We start from the raw sequence: 18343 nt of genomic DNA, 5'->3' as shown, positions 1-18343 counted from the left end.
ACTATGATTTGATTTTTAAAAATTCCTAGAGTTTGAAAATGTGTCTCCAAGTAAGCTGAAAACCTACCCAATTAACAGATCGAGTTGATCTATTTAAACCTCTATGAAATACAAAACTCTATTAAACTCGACTAAACCCTGTGTCCTTTCTCCTTCCCCTCAGTCACACTGAGATATTCTTGTACATTTCCCAGGTGTCACTTCAATTCCCAATAGTATTTCTGTGGCTTCCTTTAAGACCACACTCTAACTATTGTCCTGTAACCTCTGCCTACTGTACTTAACTGAAAAAAAGGCTATTTTTTTCTTTAGAGTATCACAGTTCTTAAAAACTGCTGGGTAACTGTCAATGTGAACTGACACAACCTTTCTGGAAGGAAATTTTCAATTTGTATCAAAAGGCTGTTAAAACATTCAGACTTTGATTAAGTAGTTATACTTGTAATAGTTAATCCGAAAGAAATAATCAACAATGTCCCAGATATTTATATGCAATGATGTTCAGTGAATGGCTAAAATAGTGAACCACTGTAAATAATCTTTATGTCCAGCATGGGGGATTAATTTTGTTTGGTTATCCAGCACCATGGAATGTAGCCATTAAAAAAAATCACATTTTTAGACAGCAATTTAATCCATAGAAAATCAGCCACATTAGGTGCACAAAACAAGGTGGAACAATGATACGTGAAGACTCCCTGTGTTTTAAGACAAATCCAAACTGAACTTTGACATAGGCTAAGCTCAATGTGGCTAAGAAATGTTTAACATTTTTTTCCTTAGGCTCCTCTCTTCCACCTTCAGGACTCCTTTAGTCCTCAAAGCAGATAGAGCAAAGAACTCGGGCTCGGGTATCCTGGCTCTTACAGCAGGAAAGGACCTTAAGAAATGCTGCAGGTGTGATGACTTACACAGATCAGACTGCTAGTGAGCAGCTAAAGGTGGACTGGGACCCGGGTGTCCCGACCTCTAACCCAGGAATTTCCCTCTAGACCCGGTTACCCACCTCAGGACCACATTCGTGAACGCGCAGGAACATATATGTACTTACAGGATAAGCAAAACTGAATCCCCCTAGCTAAAGGCTAAACTTGTTACTTGTTCCAATTAACCTTAATCGGCTCTACTGCACTCAAACCATCACGCTTTCCCTTTCCCTTCTCCTCTCTCCATCCCAAAGAAAGGGTCTGTTGACGTTCCGTTTTAAAGTGCCCAGCGAGATGGCCAAAGATGCTGGCCAGTGAGCGAGAACGCTCCCTACCTGCGGGCGGGAGACTCTCGGCTGGCGGGGAGGCTTCGGCACTGCGCCCGGGACTGCGAGGACCACCCGCGGCGGCCCTCAGCTAAAGAGCTAGCGTGGATGAGTTCTCCGCCCACCCCTGCCAGACAGTCCCGCCCCCGGGTCAGCACCCCACGCCCCCGACTGGATTTTCTTACGCTGCCGCTAAACTTGTAATCTGGAAAACAAGCGGATTTTTCATTTTTGGAATAAAAGGTTAGATAAGTGAAACCAAAAGTGAAACTTAAGTCCGGCTTCCCGTAAATCAGCTTTTCAAAAGGAAAGCTTCAAAGATTAAAACAAATCATATCTGATGTTTTAAACAATGTTTAAAAACAAACCAACGTCCGAAATCATCGCAAAGATTTCAGACGTTGGTTTTACCTTCATAATTCACACTCTAAATTCTGCCATGCGGTTTCCCCTCTTTCTGATAAAAGCTTTTACAAGATAACGGATCATCCTGATAACTTGCTATAAATCTACAACATAAAGAAAGTAAAACGACAGGCCCATATGGCTTTGGTTTTTATTCTAGAAAGTAGGTGTGTGTGATAGGAAACATATTTTTAAAACGTGGACTTTGTCACGTCCTCAAAGTTCCTCGACCTAGTGAAACTATCATTGCTTTGTCATTAAAATAACTTCCCATCAGGACTTAAACCTTTTAAGAATGCTCTGGATCCCTGCTATCCTGCCGTCCTTGAGATCCACGTTGGGGTAGCACAGGTGAGGGTTAAGAAAATCCTCTGGTAACTCCAGATCAATGGTTGAGCCCAAGCTGAAACCACGTCACTCATACTGAGGCGGCGGCAGAATTGTGTCAAGCATTCCCCACTACTGAACTTCTAGATGCGGCTCTCTTGCTCTTTCGTTCTCTCGCTCTCTAGCGCAGTCTCGCTCTCCCTCTCTTCTTTCTTTTTAATTTTAAATTGATATATTGGACTCTTCATTGTTTGCTTTTCCTGTTTATTCATCTCAACTGCAATTCAAATTACTGCATAAGGAATGAATATTGAGCTGTCTGTTGTCTTGGATACGGCATTTGCTTCCCAAGTAAGAATTTTCACATTCTTAGAATATCACATATTTTTATTTATTTTTGTTTTTTATTTTTGATGTTGGGGGTAGGAGTTTATTAATTTATTTATTTTTGCTGTGTTGGGTCTTCGTTTCTGTGCGAGGGCTTTCTCTAGTTGTGGCAAGCGGGGGCCACTCTTCATAGAGGTGCGCGGGCCTCTCACTATCGCGGCCTCTCTTGTTGCGGAGCATAGGCTCCAGACGCGCAGGCTCAGAGTTGTGGCTCACGGGCCTAGTTGCTCCGCGGCATGCGGGATCCTCCCAGACCAGGGCTCGAACCCGTGTCCCCTGCATTAGCAGGCAGACTCCCAACCACTGCGCCACCAGGGAAGCCCACATATTTTTATTTTTTAACTTGGAAAAATACAGAAGATACTGCCTTTACAATCTGGTGGGGAGTGTGAAATTCTCTTTAGCCTCAATAAAATTGTAATAGACTTGGAGATTAGCTCAAATCTCTTTTTGAGGCCACATGGTGAAATAGAGCCGCGTTTTCTCAACTTTATTCCCTGTGATATTTTCTATTTAACCAGTTTCATGTTTCTAAAAATGACACTCAAGACCCAGGACATAGATTTCAAGACCTGCTAGTGGGGTCATGACCATCACGTGGGGAAAAGCTGGCTCTAGAGCCACCTACCACTAACTAGCTGAGTTTTCCTGAGCAAGTAATTTACTGAGTAGGCAGGAATAAGTGATATCCTCTTAGATGGTCTCTATGATGCATGAATAATTTTTAAAACTGGGGGCGGTGGGGGGGGATGTTTAATTGCTTGTTTATTTGTTTTACCAAAGCAATGTTCAAGGTCTACATAATGATCAGCAGGCAAGGCAGGAGGTGAACGGAATTTGCCTTTCTCTGAAGTTGTTGATGGGAATGGAAGGTATTTACTCAGCTTTCTCCTCAGTGATTTACATATTACTAATCTGAGGATTTGTGATTTTGTTCATCTCACCCACCTGTTTCCATTCATTTTCCTATACTGTTTATCAAGTTTCTTAATGAAGCCATCCATTTTCCTATACTGTTTATCAAGTTTCTTAATGTTTTTATATCGTCTGGAGACAGAAAAACAGGATGTGTTTAGAAAAAAAGAGATTTTATCACTTCAAAAAAGTATATGAAAATCTAACAGCCAGGGGGGCATCAGTCCCAAAACCTTGTTCGTGTTTTGTGATTTGGGTGAAGTGGATGGAGGAGTGCTGAGATATGGGACGAGCAGTGGGAAGCCAGAGCTATAGAACTAGACACCTGATCATCTCCAGTATCGCCATGTCCCATTCACACCCCTCTTAATCTGTTCATTTTTAGAGGTTAAAAACTCATCATTGCTGATGTGCTATTTCTCAGAGTGTTTCTGAGGGTCACTTGCATCACAGTTGACTTGGGATAGGTGTTTAAATACAGATTCCCCGTCTCTGCCACAGACCTGTTAAATCCAATTCTCCTGGGGGTGGTCCTGGGAGTCTACATTTCGAAACCATCCCCACATGAGTCATGTGCACACTGAAGTTTTTTAAATTGATGATATAATGTTTAAGGGAAAAAACTGAACGAAGAGTTCTTTGCAAGTACAGTTATAACTCTCCTTCCTCCAACTAATTTGGTTTAATTGGTATCAACACCATTCTTCACTCTACCTCTGCCTGTTCTACTTTCACTTTTGCCCCTAAAACAAGAGAGATGATCTTTGTTTGTCCTGACCTTAGAGAGAGAGATTCCAGGCTCTTACAAGTGGGTCTGAAGTGATACTAGCAATTTCCTGGTGAAGGAGCAATTTCCAGTATACTTTCTTGATCATCAAGAACAGGACATAATAAAGATACTTAAACAAACAAAAAGATATTAACAAACTGCTTTGTTTTCATTGAATATGTAGAAATGCATTTTATTATTATATATAAAGACAACATCCAGATTTTCCCCCATGTTCTAGTTTTGATTGTGTAGGGTTGTAAACCACTGCCGTATGTTATGCCCATTTCTCTCTCTCTGTCCCCATCCACCAACTCTCACCTTCTGTTGCCTCCACCTTTGCCATCCACCCCCATAGACTGGTGCCAAACAGATTTCATGGAGCAGAACACTTTGCTCTGGTTATACAATACAACTGTTTAAAATACAGGAGCAATTAACATGTGTGGATGGCCAAGTGGTAGCAGCTTTCATCACTTGACACCCATGATCAGATGCTTCTCTTAACAAGGGCTGTATTTGTCTCTTATTTCCTGTCCTGAGCTGGAGGAGAGCTGGTCAGGTGAAGAGCTCTTGGCTACAAAGGGCAGCTCCCACACTGTGGGTTCTTTAAAACAAAGATGAGGCCTCCAGCAATGTCCCTTGTCCTCAAGGAATTCATAAACCCAGACATAGATAATTATGACCCAGGTAAATGCTGTGGGAAGTTGGGAACACTCTATGGTAAATAATTTAATTCCAAGGAATCTCAATAAATGAACTGAAGACTGCTAAAAATAGAATTTACAATTGGGAGATACTGGGAAATATTTTATAGATTTAATATCTTAGAACTAAGTAACCTAAGTGAATGTTGTACAAATGAAACAGTTCCCTTGTGAGTCATTTTACTTGGTTCGAGAACATGATTTAGTTCAAACGTGTCTGTAGAATTGCCTCCAGGAGTATTATTTTATACTCATTCTTGGTTTTAAACTAAGAACAATATGACTTCTAAGAGTCTAAAAGTCTTCAGAATCTCTACTTGAAAGGGAAAAACTGATTTTTGTTTTCTGGTATAAGTAGTTATTCAAAGGCCAATTATAGTCACATCCAGGTTACTGGATCTAGAACCTAATTAATCTGCCATTCATGATAATAGATTCATCATAAAAGAATGAGATATAGTTTTTTCTTTTCCCCACCCTATCCTGAAAGGACAGCAAGGCCTTTCTGTTTCTGGAGAGAGAGAGAGAGAGAGAGAGAGAGAGATTCCAAACATAAACTAATAAATTTCAGATACTGGAGAGTCCTATTAGAAACAAAAAAGAAAGAAAAAGAGGTGGGACAATATGATAGAATACGTAGATGTGAGGCTCCTTTAGTGTGGTGGCGAGGGAAGTCTTCTCTAAGAGGCGATATTTGAGAAACAAATTATGAAGACAAACATGAAATGATTTGCAGGAAGAACATTCCTGGTAGAGGGGTCAACAGATGCAAAAACCAAGGCTTTTGCAACAGATGCAAAAACTTGGCAAGTTTTAGGGATTGAACAAATGTCATTGTGGCTGGAGTACAGAGTGAAAGAAGGGGTGGTGATCAGATCAGATCATGGTTTTGAGGACCAAGGGAAGAGGGCTGGATTCTAATTGCAATGGAAAGCTGCTGGATAATTTAAAGCAGTAGGGTTACCTGATTGGTGCTCCAAAAACATCACTCTAGCTGTGGTCTGAAGCATGGAGTATAGAGGGGCTAGCATGGAAGCTGGGAGTCCTTTAGGAGCTATTGCTGTAGAGTACATTCAAAATATAATTTGGAAGCAGAACTAACAGAACTTGTTGAAGGATATTAGTACTAATAGAGAAAAGGGAATCAAGGATGATAGATACGATGTAATACGCTATTTCAGGGTAGGATACTACAGCCAGAATTACAGGCTTTCACAATATTTTAGACTTAGAGCTCACAATGTGAGCTCTTTAAGGATATCTAAAAATGAAACACAAACTCTCCCATTAAATTATCACTGGAAACTGGTTGTAACCCATCAAGAGACTCATAACTTATTAAGAAGAAATTATTGATACAATCCTTTGTAGAAATGGAAAGTTGGTGGCAGTATGCTGGAAGTGGTCCAAGGCCTTGGTCCTGCTTATGGGATTTAATCAGGGTACAACATGACTGGTCTAGGTCATTTGCTATCATAAGCTGAAGAAATTCACTGGGAACACTGTGCCAGAGATGAGAGGAAAAGGCTCTGAGTTATGGTTAGAGCATTCCTTTGACAAGTATGCAGAGGGAAAGCCTCAGAGGCTGAGAAATGCCATCAGCTAAGGCAATAGCATTAAGGTGTGTGTTTGTGTGTACTCTAGGCATGAATTGGTTTACTTCTTACAGAATATGGCAAAGTGGAGAGTAAGGGGAAAGCATAGGTTTCATCCGCGCTTGTGCATGAACAAGCCAAGTAGAAACATGAATTATAGACTAGAGTAATAGACATTTTACAACCCCAAGCAAAGGCCCCCGACCCAGAATCTCTTGCTAATTTTGTGTTAATCAGAGCTGACATAGCAAAAGAGAAGACCATAGCAGCATTTTAAGAGTAAGATAGGATAGTGACACACTGACCTCAAACACTGAGGTAGACTTGGAAAGTCAGAAGCAACATAGGCATACTTCTACCTCTTGAAGTCCAACTCTCTCAAGGCAAGGCCCCAGGGGGTGAAGATAAGCAGTTTCCCCAAACCCAGTGAGGCCTGGCCTAGGTGTGAATTGGACAAGGTGGTTCTAGTTTGCAGCTGATATATTGTAGGGTTGATATCAAGCAAAATCATGGGGTATCCATTATTCTGTATGTCACAGACTCCAACAGTTATGAAGATAACCCTCATTTGCTTGGTTTTGATAATGGGGATAATTAATGCCTGCTGTAACCACAAAAAAATTAACCCAGTGAACTCATCATTTTTCGTGTGTTCTTGGAGATCCTAAGAGGAAGATGGGGAGTTGGCATGGGGAAGAATAAAGTCTAACATTGACATGCTTGTTCCCACGTTTGCTTAGAAGAAGTTTAATGGACACTGTCGAGAAAAAGAATGAAGAATGAACTCTGGGTATGGTTTTTTGATGTCCCTGGATGGCCCAAACAGATGTTGTGTCCCTCTTGTGAAGAGCTGCAAAAGAGAGAATATATAATAAGGTAGATAATTTTATTCATCAGAGTTCAGGGACTGTTTTCAACTTAAATTGAAATGCTACCTGGGACTGCAGGTAGGAGACCAGGCTGAATTTCTCAGAGGTGCAGGAGGCTGAGAGTCACCGGCTAGGAACAGGGTTATGTGAATGGCATGGGCTGTAGGTGAAGGAACTTATCAGGGGTTTAGTCTAGTGATATGGAAACCTCATGGTTGAGAAGAAGGAAAAATATAAGCAGCTACTGTAAGTGGAAAAAATATTTGGAAAGAGAGAAATATCTAGGGAAGATTTTAGGCGTTTCCTGTTAAATATGCTGTGCAGATCATTTGCAGGGACTGCTTAAGAAAGCTTATGTATTATTCTTAAGTGCTTCAGCTGTCAGTTGATGTTTTCTTAGATTGCTGTTACATGCTTGTACTGAACCATGTGAAGCTTCAGTTTTATTTAGGTTACACTCTGAAATACAATCGCCCACTGCTCAAAAAAGCTTTCCTTGACTTGGCTGCCTCCTTAAATTACTATCATTTCTGATTACTCCATTTCAATGGCAAACCTCAACAAACTATATCATCACTTTTTCAACTATCAAGTTAACAAAACAAAATGCAATAATTATAATAAAGATTATAAATATAGCATTTTTATAAAATATATAGCATTTTTTGTCAGACACCATGTCTTGATGATTTACCTACATTAGCTAGTTTACATTTTACAACAATTCTATGAAGAAGATACTATTATCGCCCCTATTTTATTTTTTAATTAATTAATTTATTTATTTACGGCTGCGTTGGGTCTTCATTGCTGCATGTGGGTTTTCTCTAGTTGCGGCAAGCGGGGGCTACTCTTTGTTGTGGTGTGTGGGCTTCTCATTGCGGTGGCTTCTCTTGTTGAGGAGCACGGGCTCTAGGCACATGGGCTTCAGTAATTCTGGCGTGTGAGCCCAGTAGTTGTGGCTCGCGGGCTCTAGAGTGCAGGCTCAGTAGTTGTGGTGCTTGGGCTTCGTTGCCCCAAGGCATGTGGGATCTTCCCAGACCACGGATCAAACCCGTGTCCCCGCATTGGCAGGAGGATTCTTAACCACTGCACCACCAGGGAAGTCCCTATCACCCCTATTTTAGACATGGGGATACCAAGGCACAAAACTGAAGTAACGTGTCTGAGCTTGTATAACTAGGAAGTGGTACAGCTGAGATTCAAACCCAGGTACTGTGGCTTTAGTGTCTATGCCCTTAACCACCATATAAGTGTATCCTTGTTCACTGCTGGTGGCATCATGTATTTGTTCAACCTCAAAAAATTAAACATAGAGTTACCATTTAACCCAGCTAATTCTACTCCTATGTATATAACCAAGATAATTGAAAACATAGGTACAAAAAGTTGTACATGAATGTACATAGCAGCACTATTCATAATAGCAAAAAAGTAGGAACAATCCAAATGTTCATCAGTTTTGAATGGATAAACAAAATGTGGTATATCTATACAATGAAATATTACTCAGTCATTAAAAGGAATGAAGTACTGACACATGTTACAACTTGGATGAACCCTGAAAACCTTATGCTACGTGAAAGAAGCCATATACAAAAGGCCATATGTTGTATGATTCTATTTATATAAAATGTCTAGAACACGCAAATCTATCGAGACAGAAAGCAGACTAACAGTTGCCAGGGGCTGGTGGGGGAAGGGGGACAATGGGGAGTGGCTGCTAAAGGGTATGGGGTTTCTTTTTGGGGTGATGAAAATGTTATGGAATTAGGTAGGGGTGATAGTTGAACAACATTTTGAATATACTAAAAGCCACTAAACTGTACTCTTTTAAACGGAAAATTTTATGATATGTGAATTATATCTCAATATAAAATTTTCTAGGTAGGGAGAAAACAAGATTTGAGTCCACTGCTGCCATTATATTACAGTGCCATATGGTGTCACTTGAGGAATGGACAAAGTCCAGAGAAGGCTGTCCAAAGCTCAGTGATGCTCTGCTGGTTCAGATTGCGCCCAGGCTACAGTATGCCCCATGAATGAAGTCTAAAGTTAAAATTCAGACTGTGTTCCAGAGTATGCGCAACACAATTCCAGAATAGCTTAATACTGAAGACTTCTATCATTATCCCCACACATGCTCTTCTTCATAGACTGAAGTTCTTGGCTAAACCTGTTTCCCATTTTAATGAAGAAATTCACACTCCTTTCAAAAGCATCCCTTTAAAAGGGAATACCTCTAAGCACATCTTGAACTTTCAAAAACTTTTAAAAAATTTATTACTCTATAAACTTTTATTTATTATTCTAAATATTCTTTTTTAAATTCTGGGGCTTCCCTGGTGGTCCAGTGGCTAAGAATCCATGCTCGCAATGCAGGGGGCCCAAGTTCCATCCCTGATCAGGGAACTAGATCCCACATGCCACAACAAAGATCATGCATGCCGTCACTAAGACCTGATGCAGCCAAATAAATAAACAAATAAATATTTTTTAAATTAAAAAAATAAATTCTCACTGAAGTATAGTTGATCTACAGTTTTGTGCCAGCTTCAGGTACACAGCAAAGTGAGTCAGCTACACACATACACATATCCACTCTTCCTTAGATTCCCCTCCCATATAGGCCACCAAAGAGCACTGAATAGAGTTCCTTGTGCCACCCAGTAGGTCCTCATCAGTTATCCATTCCATAGTAATGTGTACACGTCAATCCCAATCCCCCAATTAAAAACTTTGTTTTCTTAAAAAACTACTTTATGGATATACAGGGAAATATTGAGTAATTTTACTGTCGTGAGGTAGGGGACTTTAAATGAGTTGAGAACTTTATGGATTTTACATCAATTCTTTCTATAATATGTATACTATTTAATCCAGTATTTCCAATCAAAATATTAAAAAGCTATACATATATGAGGCGATCATCATGATGTTATTTTTTTTAGGGTCTGGGAAGCCATCTAATTCTTTTTTAAAACTTTTTTATTTTATATTGGAGCATAGTTGATTAACAATGATGCTACTGACAGTAGCAAAAAAAAATCAGAAATATCCAATGATGGAAATTGTATACATACTTGCTGAAAATCTTACATATGTTAAATGGTATATATGAATTCCATTTAACAACATGAAAATCCTTATGCTATAATGCAAAATGATTTTTAAAAGTACCTATTTGTATGTGTGTATAAAGCATATATACATACATTCACAAATTCATACAATTAGAAATAATGCACACACCAGTTAGTTATATGTCATTTGATATTGAAATAATTTTCCTTTAATCTTCTCACCCCACAGTCTATAAAATGTGTTCAATATCTAAACCAAGATTTCTCTCAATTCCCAGAGTAGATATTCTCATAGTCACTTTTTTCACTTATATTTTAAAATACATACAAGAGTATTTATAATGTATGTGTATAAAGTGTATCCATTGGGTTTCCATCAGGAATCAGAATTCTACTCAGTTGGTCTGACTAAAGAGATCTTAGATGCTAATTAAAGGAGTGGGGGTAGGGTTAAGAGAACCATCTAGCTCCCAACCACCAAGTTGGGGTGAAGAACCATCAGGTTGAGAGTATAACAGCAGCGGGAAACCCATAGCATCTCTAGGCTGAAGAGCAAGGGAGGAGAGCATTTCCAGAGCTCTGTGAGCTGGAGCCACAGAGGAGGGGCCACGGGTCAAGAGCTGAAGTTGTGGAGAGACACAACCACTGCCAGATCCTCAAACAGAGAAAGAATGGATAAAATATACCCTACCTCTCTTTTCTCCTGCCTCCTGTCTCCTGTGGATGCCTCCAAAGTCCCAACCCAAATGGAAGCCAGCTGAGAAGAGCCCAGGTGCTGTTTTCCAAAGAGGTCAGCTGCTGGGGTATAGAATAGGGCAAGGAAGGGGGGAGAATGGATATGAGGGGAGGCAAATAGAAGACCGGGATAGTCTACCTGTTTTGCCACCCAGTATTTATTCTTTCCCTTTGCTCAGATGGAGAGAAACGCATCCCCTAAACATGAGAATCACAGAGTCCTACCAAGTACTATATTGCTTTGAGGTGACGGCAATACTCTGACCTAGAAACTAAATTATAATGTTTGTCTCCATCAGTATTCTTCATCCAAGGAAACAGGGAAAGGAAGGGCAGGGAAGAAATAATCAATTAACGTTTTATATACAGAGCTACAGTAGTCCCTGCCTCTATAGCTTGTTGCTAGGCTAAAATTGATAATCATAATTTCCTACTTCATTCACTTTTGTTTCCCTTGCTCTATACAGTATCTTAGTAGATTAGGATTTTTTACCTGGTATGGTGATACAACACTTTAATTCCTGTATGGTCTGAAATTTAAGTGCTCCTGACTTTATCAGGTTACTGTAGTTATCTAATGATCATTATTATTGCACATGGGAGTATTAACATATGCTCAGTGAATCTTTGGGAGTCATGCACATTTCCCCTTGCCCTCATTGTATAGCTGCAACCCAATTTCCTCTTGGTAATTAGGATCAGTTATTCCAATTCCATCATGATGAGGAACCAAACTGATCGGGGGCAGTTTCAGCTTCCAATTCAATGGAGCTATGGCTGGGTCCTCTAGTGGAAACATTTCTTCCTTTTGAACTAGTACTTCAAAGTATGATAAACCCAAGGTTGTAGAAATGGTGTGCTGGATATTTTCATTTGTCCGGAACCTCTACAGACTGTATGGACCTGGCTCCCCTATCTTCTGGCTTTCTTGTGGATCCAGCCAAAGGAAGATTTCAGCAGGATTTCCGAGCATGGAAGGACAGAAGGATGTATCTTTCTTTTCCACCCTATCCCCACTTGGAGCTGAGGTGCTAGCAGTGGCTACAACTATAGGATCTTACCCTCCTGGGCCAAAGGTCAGCATCGACTGCTTTCCTCTCCTGAACAACATAGCTCCTGTTGGTAGCCCTCTTATACAGCCACAGCTATGGCTCTCGCCTGGTTTTAGTAACTGCTCCCTTACCTTTGTCCCTTCAGACCTAGAGTTAGTAACAGGATCCCATTGTTGCTGGTTACTACTGTTTATTTAATGCTAACTGTGTGCCAGACATGGTGCTAAGTGCCTGAATATATTATCTCATTTAGTCTTCACAATCCAGTAAATTAGATGGCTTTAGTCCTATTGTAGAGATGATAAAAGTAAGTTTTGGAGAGGATGAAGAGTGACAGTGATGGAGCTGGAAATCAAATCAAATATAGGTGTGCTTATGCTAGAGTCCAAGCACTCAAATGCTATCATACCAATTGTTATCCCCTCTTAAAGAGTCAAAGTTCCATGTGGCTTTGCTTCTATGGTGCCCCAGTCACTCTGGCAACAGGTCGGTGTGGTGTTCGCTCACATACAGAGCCTGGGGAAGGTTAGATCCCTTCTCCACAGGTGTGATGGTCAGCCAGGGCTAAGGGCAGTGACCTTCCTCATTGACCTTCCTCAAGGCCAGAGCCTGGTGAAGTCCATGGTATTCTTCCAAGCCATTTAATAACAAAGAACAGAATGCCAACAGTTCCTCAAGTATTCTCTCAATGAAGCTGGGTGAGAGGCTTGACTTACTCAAGACAGAAATTACTAGTGGGGTGAGAAGAAATGAATCTCTCAGAACAGAAGGGGAGAAAGATAGCTCTGTCAAAAAAAAAAAAGAAATTTGATTTGGTAACTCTGGTCAAGTCTGCTCTTTTTCGTTTCCTATCTTAATCTTTTTGCCACTTTAATGGTGGCAGCTCAACAGATGGAGTAGGCTGAGGCTCTAACAAATTAAATAAACTATGTCTGTGCTGAGATTCAAATGGGGAAAAAAGTCCACGCTCAACATAAACCTACTCTATAAGAAGAAAAGCCCTTACATATGTTTATAACTGTGGATTATGCTTAAGTGACAACCGCTCACGAGACACATTCTCTTCTAGAAACAGAGCCTACAAGTGGTGGTTGACATCCTATGTGAACAACTGTGAGACGGCTCATTAAGCTCTATGGAGGTTTTAGCTCTGCGAGGGAGCATGGATTGCTCAGGCTCCTCGTGGGTAACTGACAAACCTCACTGAGGACTTTAAGTGAGATTTCCATTATGCTTCTTCTGCCTCCCCTCAAAATTTGAGTCGCTGGATTTTGAATTTGCCTTTTTAACCTGCCCCTTCCAGGCGCCAGGCGGGAAAGAAAACACCAGGCCTCCTCGGTCAGGCAAGCGGGCCCTTTAAGGAAGACGAGACCTGCGCTGATGGGCTGAGGCTCGGAATCCCTGCCATGTCTAGCCAATCCCAAAGCTCTGCGGGGCGAGACCCGGTCCGTGCGGCGGTCTCGGACTCCGGCCTGGAGGCCTCTGCTTTGATCAGTGTCCCCGCACTTCCACTGCCCACTGCCCAGTGAGTGAGCGCCGGCCGTGCGTGCCAGGCCGGCCGCAGGCTGCTGGGGAGGGCGGGTCCGCGGGGCTACGTCTGCGTCTGCCGGCGCCGAGCTCAGGGCCTTGGGCTTGCCGGGCCGCGCTGGGTGCCCTCTCCTTGTGAGTGCCCTTGGCTTTCCCGCTCCTAGTATCGCCAACCTCGTTTCGGAGGAACCGCTTCTAGTGCTAAAGACTCCAGACCTCTCCCATACCATTGTAATTAAGTTGGGGGAAGTAGGCAGAGCGTTATCAACGGAAATCAGCATACCACTGCAGGAATTCCCAAGTTACTGTGATTGGGTCCAGGATGAGCGGGTGGAGTTATAAATTACAGAAAACCTACCTGAAGCTGTGAGTTCTCGGCTGGAATTTGCAGGGGAAATGGGCTAGTTGGAATGGAACCCAAAGACTTATTGAAAATGATTGTAATTATGCAACCAGTCAGAAATGTAGGTAGTTAATGTGTCATTCGATCAGGAAATGAGTCAGCGCAGAAACTTGGATGACAGAGGTTATGGGTCATGGAATTATCCTTTTCTTTTCTTTTTAAAGTAAAATCAAATCCTGGCTCCTAGATGCAACCTGAGAAGGGCTGCCTGGAACTTGCGGTCCCAACACTTCTTCCTCAGAAATACCCATGCCTGTTGTAATCTGTAGCACAGTTGAGGCAGGGTTGGAGCATTAAAGAGTCCTTTCTAAGGTCTCAGGAGTAACTGAAGGAAAAACGAAGGCAGAAAGGACCCAAATCAGCATTCTTAGCCCTCTGACACACGCTGGTATCAAAGTTTTAAGTAGCAAGGCGTTTGTCACCAATGACAAAGTGTTAGCATTTTTGAAAGACTCACCTTATACAATTTGGTGAATTCAAAGTTACTCCTATTGCAACGTCACTCCTGTTTATTTTCTGATATATATTTTGTGAGTGGGAGAGTGAAAGCTCAGAGTATTGTGGATACCCTAAGGAACCTCCCAGACTTTGGAAAATGGCTTTCTTAGGGTGGGAAAAGAAGGAGAAGAAGGTTGAAAATACCGAATTCCAGGGCACAGTTCACAAGGTGTGGTGCACTCATTTTCAGGTGTGGTCTCCTTTGGGAACCAAGGGAAAGCTCTCCTTCCTGCTTGGCTTCTACCTTTAACCCGTGGGAATATCCCCTGATACATCGAAACTACAATCCAGACCCAAGAGAGCAAGGACAAGAACAAGGTAAGCCTAAGTCCTAACTTTCCACATGGTTTCTCTTCCCTGGATCACTGACACGAGGATTGTCACTCCGCTTCAGGGGAGAGTCCACCCCCTTATAAATAGGAGCACTCTAAGGGACATAACTCTGACATACAGGGTGTGTGTGTGTGTGTGTGTGTGTGTGTGTGTGTGTGTGTAAATGGGATTAGAGGACAGCTGTTTTCTTTATAAATGTTTGCTGCATATGTAAAAATTCAATGATCTACTCCTACACGCAAAAGAAAAATAAGGAATGGCAACTGCCTGAGCTACACTTTCTCTTGTGTCACTCATGCTTTCTGCACATTTGTGGGAAAGAGACACCTTGGTGACTGCCAAAATGGATAATATATTGCTTCTGCCTTCAGGCAAGTTCTGCTCTGCTGTTGGAGACAATGGACTTGGGGCTGTCAAATCTGGAGACAGCAGAGAACTTCTGCTAGATCTGCCCACCCTTCCTGGGTGACTCTGCCTCTGGTCACTCACAGGATGGAGGAGGGCAGCGGCTGAGGGGTGGGGTGGGTAGGGAAATCTCATGACCTCCCAGGCCTGTTCAGGACTCTGCCTCTCCTCCTCTGGCTCAGCCTCCTGTGCCTAGCATTGAAGCTGACTCTGGCTCAGAGACCCCTATAAATCCAGGGTGCATCTCTGGCCAAAATAAAGGGAAGCCAGTGAAGTCTGGCTTGTAGTATACACTCACTTGGAGCCCCATTAGCAGGGATAACCCATTGCGTCTGGCATGAAATATCCTCCCTCTCCCATCATCTTCTCACCAGTTACCTAGATCCCAAGATTTTCTGCTGAGGCTATGGAAAATAGGAACTCTGTCTGAGCTTCCCACAGAATATTGTGAATTCTGGGCAGAAAGCATTAGGAATGGCCACTCTGACCTGATGTTCACAAAGTGCTCAACAGCCTACCAAAGAGAATCAGCAACATCGCTGAAGCGGGTAGAGTAGTCATAACTTCCCTGAGTTCTGCAGTCTTCTGAAGGTAGAATCAACAACTAACTGAGGTCTTCTGTACCTACCCAATTGACTTAAGAACAAAAATTGGAGTTCTGGACCATCTAGAATTGCCAGCCCACTTAAGAACTTCTTAAGTAAGATAAATAAGATAGATGATAACCATGTATTCATTTAAAATTTGTGTTTCCCAGAACATTTAAGTATCCTTAGGTTTTCCCCCTTTTGAGAACTTCAGTAGTAGCTTAAGAAGAAAAAAGTGAGGCTAGAGGAGGATGGCCAAGGGATGTTAGCAGTGGGTGGATGGAAAGAGCAAGTGGGTAGGAGAGGGGTAGGGATTATAGGAAGAGTATTGATATAGTAACCTTGAGATACCTAAAACGTCCTAAAATACAAATGCAAGGAGCACAGAGAAATCGGTGTTCAAGTTGTACAGTGCATCTTCTAAATCACTCCTCAAAAGCAAAGGTTCTGTCATCCAGCTGTACAGAAGGTAAGAGGGTGGATGGTATTCACCCTGCCCCTCCTAAAAATGAGAGCGTTTTTTGTTTGTTTGTTTGTTTTTAAGTGCTCAGTTCTTCAAGATATACAGTGGGAAGAAAAATCAGGAAACATAAACTATAGAGCAAGAAAAGATTTTGGAAATCATCCAGTTCAATCAGCTGTTCTTATGTAAGTAAATGATGGCCAGACTGGTTAAGTTTGTCCAAGATCAGACAGCTAGTTAGGAGCAAAGACTAGTGTCCATACTGTGTTCCCAGGTCAGAAAATTTTCTTTTTTTACTTTGTCTTAAGCTCATGGTAGCCTGAAAACAGAGCATATGAGGATGCATGTAGAATATATTGTTTTAAACTTTGCTTTTTTACATTTTAGGTCAAGATGGGGTTTATATTTTCAAAATCTATGAATGAGAACATGAAAAGCCAGCAGGAGTTCATGCTTATGAATGCCCGACTTCAGGTACATTTTTATTTTTTTAATTAAAAAAAAAAATTTTATTTATTTTTGGCAGCATTGGGCCTTCGTTGCTGCACGTGGGCTTTCTCTAGTTGCAGAGAGCGGGGGCTAGTCTTCACTGCAGAGCATGGGCTCTAGGAACATGGGCTTCAGTAGCTGTGGCATGTGGGCTCAGTAGTTGTGGTTCACGGGCTCTAGAGTGCAGGCTCAGTAGCTGTGGCACGTGGGTTTAGTTGCTCCGTGGCATGTGGGATATTCCCAGACCAGGGCTTGTACCTGAGTTCCCTGCATTGGCAGGGGGTTTCTTAACCACCGAGGGAAGTCCTTCAGATACATTTTTAGATAATTAAGCTTTTATGTTGTTACGGTGGTTAAAGTTTCTGTCACATGTGCTCCAGCACTATGTTCTCCTTAACCTCCCAAAAGGTAAAATGCCCTCGGTGCTCTACCCTCAAAGCCAAGATGAAGTAGACTACTAATTATCTGGTGAATGGGCTTGTTTAAATCTCTAATCTAGATATCTAATGTAAAAATTTCCATACTGCAGGAAGAGATAACTGCTTAGAGTGTATGGTGGAATAATGCCCCTCCCCACCCTGCCAAAAAGACATCTGCATCCTAATCCCTGTGAATATGTTACCTTACATGCCAAAAGGGATTTTACAATGTGATTAAGCTGAGGAGTTTGAATTGGGGGAGACCCTGGATTATCCTGGTTTATCTGGATGGGCCCAGTGTAATCATAAGGGTCCTTATAAGGGAAAGAGGGAGGCAAGAGGGTCAGAGTCAGAGAGAGAGAGAGATTTGAAGATGCTATGCTGATTGATGACTTTGAAGATGGAATAAAAGGGCCATGAGCCAAAAGATTCAGGCAACCTCTAGAAACTGGAAAAGGGAAGGATACAGATTCTCCCCTAGAGCCTCCAGAGGGAATGCAGTCCCTCCAGTCCATTCTGGACTTCTGTCCTTCAGAACTGTAAGGTAATCAATTTGTGTTGTTTTAAGCCACTAAGTTTGATAACTTGCTATAGCAGCAATAGGAAATTTTAATACAGTGTGAACATTCGACATTGGATTTATACAATGGCTGGATAAAAAGATCAAAGCAAAGTAGAAGATTGTCTAAATGCCTAATATAGGTTATCAAAAGGTATTTTAAAATGTTGTACATCAATCAAGTATTAAAAGTTTGACTGAAATTATTTTTCTAAGACGTCTAACAAAGATCTCTAGGCCTCTGTGGTTCATTATGGCCCTGGGAATAGACGGTCCTATTGTGAGACATATAGTGAGTGGTTAAAAGTGAGGACAGGCAGCCTGGGTTTGAATCCTAGTTCCACCTCCTGACTAACTGTGTGGCTTCTGCTTCAGTCTCCTAACCTATAAACTGGAGGTTATAGTATCCCCCTCAGAGGGTTGCTATGAGGAGTAAAGATGACGGTATATAGAGAATGTGTAGAACAACGCGTCAGGTCTTTCGAACAATGTCTCTCACTCTATAAGCATTAGTTGTTGCTGTTATTATTGCTTCTAAAGAGTGATAAGACTGTCTTGTGCAGG

The 18343-nt window shown here is 41.7% G+C and overlaps 2 protein-coding genes across 9 annotated transcripts in view; one reads left to right on the top strand and one right to left on the bottom strand.

The window, feature by feature from the left end:
- The window catches only part of CD274 (CD274 molecule), a 30768-nt gene extending 19661 nt beyond the window's left edge, over positions 1-11107 (bottom strand). For 4 of the 5 annotated variants that reach the window (XM_030877119.2, XM_060300909.1, XM_060300908.1 and 1 more), the window contains exon 1: positions 1262-1343. The gene's annotated coding sequence lies outside the window, so the exon portion shown is untranslated. Of the gene's footprint in view, positions 1-1261; positions 1344-11000 lie in introns of those variants that run through there. The other variant, XM_060300907.1, reaches the window with a different exon arrangement.
- Positions 11108-13501: 2394 nt separating this feature from the next.
- Positions 13502-18343, top strand: part of PLGRKT (plasminogen receptor with a C-terminal lysine) — a 50283-nt gene continuing 45441 nt past the window's right edge. For 2 of the 4 annotated variants that reach the window (XM_030877120.2, XM_060300910.1), the window contains exons 1-3: positions 13502-13621; positions 14715-14842; positions 16700-16786. In XM_030877120.2, the coding sequence (XP_030732980.1) occupies positions 16706-16786 (81 nt within the window). In that variant the 5' untranslated portion in view covers positions 13502-13621; positions 14715-14842; positions 16700-16705. Of the gene's footprint in view, positions 13622-13691; positions 13759-13790; positions 13990-14714; positions 14843-16699; positions 16787-18343 lie in introns of those variants that run through there. The other 2 variants (XM_030877124.2, XM_030877121.3) reach the window with 2 other exon arrangements.

This window comes from Globicephala melas, chromosome 6 (assembly GCF_963455315.2).
Source record: "Globicephala melas chromosome 6, mGloMel1.2, whole genome shotgun sequence".
Lineage (NCBI taxonomy): Eukaryota > Metazoa > Chordata > Mammalia > Artiodactyla > Delphinidae > Globicephala > Globicephala melas.
Note: the sequence above shows the minus strand (reverse complement) of the source record. Positions and strands in the feature narration are given on the sequence as shown.